Below are 6,912 nucleotides of genomic sequence, written 5' to 3'. Positions count from 1 at the left end.
TGTGAATCTTCACAATTTTTTTTATATGGTGCGAGTACAGTTTCCAAAATGAAGTGACTTTCTGCCAACCTTCATAGCAGATATTGATCATTCAACTTGAGTCTTAAATTTTTGTGGGTTTTTTGTTGTTTTAAACCACTGACATCTGTATTGCTCCTTGGCAACCAGATGGATTCACACTTCCCCACAATCTTGTTACAGGAACCATTTTATGGGAAATGTCTGCATTATTCGATTACTGTTCATTGCCCTCCTTGTGTTTCTCCTGGTAGTTTCCTCCTGTGTGCTGAGCACATCAGACTGAAAGAAGGAAATGAATCAGAGCCTTCAGATGCTTCAGTTTTATCTTTGTCACAATTTCATGATTTTGTTTTTCCTTTTGAAAAAGTCCCACCAGTCTTTATGCTTGAACCAAGTTAAAGGTTATTTATTGTTGGATTGAATGTCTACAATACATCGACATATGCTGTATGGTTTTTATTTTTTGGTAGCACTTTAGAATAATGCCATACTATCAAACATTATTAAGGTATTAGCAAGTGCCCAAATTCATCATTTATATAGCATTACTCTTCCTTAGTATGGCCTTTATAAATACTGATATATTATTATGACTATGATTATTACTAGCAGTGATGTGGTAGCAGTGATAGCTGTGCATGATGGATAAACATCTGTATTTATAAACGGCATACTAAGGAGAAGTAATGACATACAAATGATGAATTAAGCACTTACTAATGTTTCCTAGTGTGGCGTTGTTATAAAGTGCGGCCAGTCTTTTTCTCATGACAGTGTACTGAAATGGTTTCCTGTTTTCAAAATAAACACATTCTCTATATGCTGTTAATATATTCTGAGGTCGTGTCAAGTTAAAGAGAACTAACTGTCTTATGCAAAGATTTCCACAGGGATCTCTTTCTTTTGCCCGTTTTTATCCCCACTAACATCAGCACAGTGTCAAAGTGAGCTGTCACTGACACCTGAGATGCAGTTGCTGTTTGCCACAGTTGGTGGTGGGGAGTCCATGCACTTGGCCAGCGAGGACTTTGGTCACAGTGGTACGCCGTCTGACAGGTCAGAATGGTTTGAGCCGAAGCTGTTGATGTAGCTGAGCTCTGTGGGTATGGGATTTGTGGGCTCCTTGATCACCTGTGAAAGGCAGAAGATGTTATTAGACAAACATATCTCACAAAATAGTCCCTAAAAATAAGAAAACAGTCACCAAAACACAGCTATACAGTTGTATGATTTGTGCCTGGAGCAAAGTAATGAAGCCAGTGAGCTTCACAACGTGTGTTAGAGTCTCATGGTTATTGTCCACAAAATGACAAACGTAGCCCTGACTTTGACCACAGTTAAAGTGAAGACCCATTAGCTGACCATTAAGTCTATGCTTGATTAAATCTTGAACAATATTGTAGGAGCAGCGATTCTTGTGAATTGTGAAAAGATAGACAACAGACGCCTCCCCATGACCTCAGCTCATCAGTCCTTCAGGCTGATGAGCTAATAATTGACAGCATTCTCCACAAGACCTGGAGACAAACTAGATTTCTTCTCTGGATGGACGATTTCATTCTATTTATAAAAGTCTTCTACTGGATATAGAAGCAGATTCACAAAAACAAATGAAACTGAGTTGCGTTTAATGAATAACGCTCTCTTTTTTTTACTCACTTCATCAAACTTTCTCTCACTGTAGACTTCATTCTTGTCGATAAATGTCAGCATGATCCAGTCGCAGATTATTGTGCACTACGGAGAGGGGAGATGAAGCAGAATAACAGTTACACTAATTGAACGGTGCCGCTTTAATGTCTCAGGATAAAAACAAATTAGTCAATACTCACAATCCCAACAGAAGTCATAGCAGTCACTGTGCTGATGATGGTTGGAATAGGACTAAATTTACCAGCCTGCACAAAAATGACACACAGTTGTTATGGAGTTGTACATCTAGATAGATAGATTTTTTTCTTTGTTCCCACACTCAGTAGACTGAAGCACTTGTTTATAGGGGGTCCTCTGATTGTTGCGGTGTTCCCTGTATTATTGTAGAGTCTTTAGCTTACAGCACGTTGAGGTGACTGTTGTTGTGATTTGGCACAAATTGAATTGAAATATTGGGGGAAAAAATCGTAGAAAATTGAAAATGTTTGTAATACTAAAGAGTTAATTCCTAATAAACAAAAAAAAACATAACATAAAAAAATATATTTTGATAGATACAACAATAAGCAGGTCTAAAGTAGAATCTACTCACATGTCCATGAACTATGATGTCTAGACGGATACCAAAGGCCTTGATTAGTGTCCGAGTTTCTTCCCCATCCTTACTGTAATATTTGGCAAACCTGTGGAATTACACATAAGTTATTACAACAAGAAAAAAAAAACAGGTGAGCACAGCAGAAGAGCGTTTTAAAGACTGTTTTAAAAATAAAGTATAAAAGTCAGCATTGGACGCCGGTGCTAACCTGTAATAATAACCAGCGTCGGGCAGATCCTTTCGGAGGTCAAGGCGACGGAACGAGTATGTGGGTTTACAGTGTGAGGGATCCAGATCCAAGTTACACTTCCAGTTGATGAAAACACCGATCACTCCTCCCTGAACTCAGACAGCATGACAGTAGTCATTTTTAACCCTCGTGGGTGCCATTCTTAAGACATCATGTAAACAGCAATAGACCAGGAGAAGAATATAAAGTATTCAAACTTTATCAGTAACACAAATGAAATACGTGCCTGAGTACTTTCTGGGCAAATCCTAAAATTAATCTTGGGAAAATTCAAACACCAAGACACCAATCAGATTAGAATTAACTAATGAGAAATTTGGATAGAGACGGCACAAACCATAATGATATTACCACGTAAGAATCTGCAAAACTATAAAATAAGTTTCATATTTACTGAAGTGTTACAATAGCTGATTTGGGACAAATCGCAAGAATGGCCTTTCTGTCTAAGTTTTATATGTCTATTTTATGTCTATATGAATTTTATTTATAGAGACATAAATTTATTCTAATTTCTATTGTAATTCTAAGATTTGTTCTAATTTTAGATTGCTGACTGGGGGTTGATGTTGATCCACACATTTTTAAATGAGAAACACTCTCCACAAATGAAATATTGTGAACACTATGCAGTGCAGGCATCATACTCACGGTGTTGCAGAGCTCACTAAAATTCTCCCTCGCTTGTGCTGCGATGTATCCCAAGCGGAAGATGGGACAGTAGGGGTCACGCTCCTCATCATAGTGACACTTATTCAGGTATCTCTTAATGTCTCGCTTGTTTCGGGCATCCTTAATGTTTCCCCTGCCAAAAACAAGAACATCAGTATCTGCAGCTTAAATGTCCAGAAGTATTAACTTCTATGTGACCCTACCTCAGCACTTTAAATTTGGGGAAGTGGATAGAGTTCCTGATGAACACTGTGAAATTGATGGCCTCCTCTAATGGTGGTTCTCTGTTGAAGACAGCAAATATTTAACATTTCCTTAAAGTGACCTTGAAGTGGTTCTTGCATCTGGTTCAGGTTACACAATTTGTTTGACTGGTTTGGTCATCATTTGGTCAAAGTAGTGACCAAGCAACTGATAATATCTTGTCTCCAAGGAAGCACAGTCGATCTGTTTTCTCACATAGAGAAGGTTCTTGGTTCTTCCAAAAAGCCCAAAATATGTGAACTTTATTGTGTTTTACTCATGTGGATGTGTCTTGATGACTAGTTTTTTTTCCAAGCTGTATTTAATGATGACTTAATATTTAATGCTTTACTAATTTTTCTGCTTTGCCACCTGTCTTTTTGTCAAAATCATGCATCAAGCCAAATCTCTTGTAAATTTTACTTTTCACTCTTGCTGCTATCATAGTCACAAATCACCTCTGACACCCTCCACCCTGCCTGCACTCTCCTCTTCGCCTCTCTTGTGCACTGTGGATTTAAATGTTTTTAAACAGGTTTTTAAACTCATCTTACTTCACTACCCTCTCCTCCTTGCAGCTTCACTGTAACATCTGTTTCCCTCATTTACACACGCATTCTGTTTGCTTCCACTGACTTTAATATCTTTTGTCTCCAGAGCATACCTCCACCTCTTCAGGCTCTTTTCCACCTGCTGCCTACTCTGAGCGCAGATCACAATGCCTTCTGTGAACATTACAGTCCACAGAGACTCGTGCCTGACCCTATCTGTCGGCCTGTCCACCACTGCAAACAAGAAAGGGCTCAGAGCCAATCCCTGATGTAATCCCACCTCCACTTTAAAAACATCTGTCACTCCTATCACACAACTCATCCTACATATTCTTCACCGGCCTCTCAATTCCTGAAGACTACTAAAAGAAATTACAAGAAAGCTTGGCTGAGTGTGTTCAGTAAATATTGACTTTCAAGCTTGTTAGGACTGTACCATTTTGTTTTTGCCTTCATTTCCATGTATGTTTGCACATGTTTTAATAAATCGCTGCACCAATTCGTATTTTATTTCATGTTAGTTTCCCATGTTTTTGGATATTTAGGCTCAGTTTGAGTCTGTTTAGAACTTATATGGATTTTTAGAGCAATGCATATATACCTGACATGATGCTGATGATTCTGTAGCACCCATCTTACCGTACTACAGCGTATTCCTCAATCGGACACCAGCTTTGTATCTCACAGGTTTTAAAGGTGTGGTTGTAGTACTGAACACATCTGCCCGTCCTTCTGCCTGTAGGAAAGTGTTTGAAACAAAGGGTGGCAAATGCAAACCAAAAAAGGCATGAAGAAAAATTAGATGAGAAGTGAAAACATTACCGTGGCCACTGAAGTTGACTTCCCCTTCAACGCAGTCAGAATCGGTGGTGCAGTTGGCATTGGCAACATTAAAATGCTAAAGTGAATAAAGAAACATCTCAGTGATGGGAGGGAAAAGGTGTCATTGTTACTCAGTAGATTTTAGTTGACCTCTCACCTCAGCACAGGTGCCTTGTCTCTGATTGAACGTGAATTCTCGTCTCAGTATTGTGCTAATCACATCGCCACCCTAAACAAAAAGGGGGGAAAAAAAGACTTAAAGTGGTTAACTCAAGCATGAGCTATGCAGCACAAGTTTAATGAAGAAATCACCTCTGAGGGTTGGGCATACTCCACAGTGTCCAGGATCTCATCTCCATGAATTGCTGAGCCTTTCATGAGAGTATAAATAGAGCTCTCTGGACGGGTTTCGCTCTCTTGGTATGCTTTCTGACTTATAAAGACATACCTTCAGGATGATAGAAGAGACAGCGGTAATATCACATTTTCTACCATGATGTCAGTTTTTATTGGAGGTGTCATGTTACACTGGATCTGCTCAGCCCTCTTTGCTGAAGCCAAGAAAAGGTGATGATGTACTTTAATTCAGGGCATTTAGTTTATTTCAAATCTGAAACACTTTACATCTGTTCTCCTTGGATAGCATTTAAATCTCTGATAATATAGAGAGGGGATGAGCCACACTCAGTTGGATTGTTGAATTTTATGCTGTTAATTGCAAATGAGATGCATTTCCTCCCCACAAAATTGCACTACATGAGTTCAAATTTAAAGCCGTAGTGCATTTATTTTATCTGCATGAATATTATTCATTAAAAAATGCTTTTAATTTTACTGTTATTAAATTTAAAAGAAAACACATTTAGACCAACAGATCTAACAGAAAAAATGTAGAAAAGACAAAATAAACCTTTGAATTTCATATATTGTCCACACACCTGGTCATTAGACATGCAAAAGTACAAACATGAAGCTTACCATATGAAATAAGTGATCACAAGAAACTGAACACCCCTGTAAATCACGCCAAGAGTTCTGTTCTTAACCACCATCACCTTGGGGGTCTCATAGTCCCAAAAGCCATGAATATACTCCTTCAGGAAGTTATGTAGCCCCATGATGATTTTATGGCACGTTTCCGTCATATCCTCAGATGTTCTTGTGAAGTCTTACGATTGAATCTGTATATTTAGCTTTAAATATCTGTCATTGTGTCTTTTTCTCCGCTCCAGCCTGCATTTCTCTCAAGCATCCCTGACACCAGCGAGTGAACGAGAGAGTAGGGGGTGGGGTCCTGATGTGGTTGAAGGCAGGCTTCGTTTTTTTTATGCCACTCTATTCTGATAAATCAGCTTTATGCCTGGATCAGCTTCTCCCTGTACAAGACTCTTTTAACTTTCATTTTCTTGTTATTAGTTTTTTATCTTTCTTTTTTTTTTTTTAAATAATGGCTTACTTTGCACATAAACAGTTTTTAAATTGTCAATTTTAAATTGAAATGACTGGCTTTGACCCCTGTGTGTTGGTCTGGATGTTTATGGTCAACTGTCAAACCTGCAGAAAGGTGTGATGAAAAAAGGGATGCCAAAGAAGTAGATTTGGACAGCACCAGGCCTTGACATGATACACAGATACTGACTAAAGAAGCTAGAAAGTCTCAAGAAAGCCTCTGACTCAATGACTCACACGTGGATCCTGGAATGCCTAGAACTGTACGAGTACTTTTACTACTCAATCAGAGCATTCGGAGTGCTTTATACAGCATCCCTCATTGACCCATGCACACCCATTAATACAAGCCCTTTTTCTATACTTAAGTGTTTTCTATCTAACATTCACACTTGGATGGAAGCATTGGAGAGCAACAAGGTGTTAATATCTTGCACAAGAATATTTGGTATGCAGTCTGGAGCAGCCAGGGATCAAACAACCAAGAATCCAATTAGTAGGTACTCTAGCTTCTGAACTACAGCTAACCCTGTACATCAGGAAGATGCCAACAAATGACCATGTGCTTAGCAAATACTTCAGGCATCAGAAACATGAGAAAGAAGAAGAGCAAGAAGGGGAACCATCATGGAAGGACAGGCCCCCGTACAGTA

General features: G+C 38.8%; 1 protein-coding gene across 1 annotated transcript; it reads right to left on the bottom strand.

The window, feature by feature from the left end:
* Positions 1-331: 331 nt before the first annotated feature.
* Positions 332-6,554, bottom strand: p2rx2 (purinergic receptor P2X, ligand-gated ion channel, 2). The gene is made up of 12 exons (XM_005940171.3): positions 5,789-6,554; positions 5,123-5,258; positions 4,968-5,039; positions 4,811-4,886; positions 4,628-4,724; positions 3,398-3,478; positions 3,174-3,327; positions 2,481-2,611; positions 2,267-2,357; positions 1,854-1,919; positions 1,681-1,758; positions 332-1,152 (listed from the first exon to the last, which is right to left on the bottom strand). Exons 1-12 carry the CDS (start codon positions 5,953-5,955, stop codon positions 1,054-1,056), a joined length of 1,248 nt encoding a protein of 415 aa, XP_005940233.1. The 5' UTR covers positions 5,956-6,554; the 3' UTR covers positions 332-1,053.
* Positions 6,555-6,912: the final 358 nt, after the last annotated feature.

Source organism: Haplochromis burtoni, unplaced genomic scaffold (assembly GCF_018398535.1).
Source record: "Haplochromis burtoni strain Fernald_Lab_line unplaced genomic scaffold, NCSU_Asbu1 Contig_276, whole genome shotgun sequence".
Lineage (NCBI taxonomy): Eukaryota > Metazoa > Chordata > Actinopteri > Cichliformes > Cichlidae > Haplochromis > Haplochromis burtoni.
Note: the sequence above shows the minus strand (reverse complement) of the source record. Positions and strands in the feature narration are given on the sequence as shown.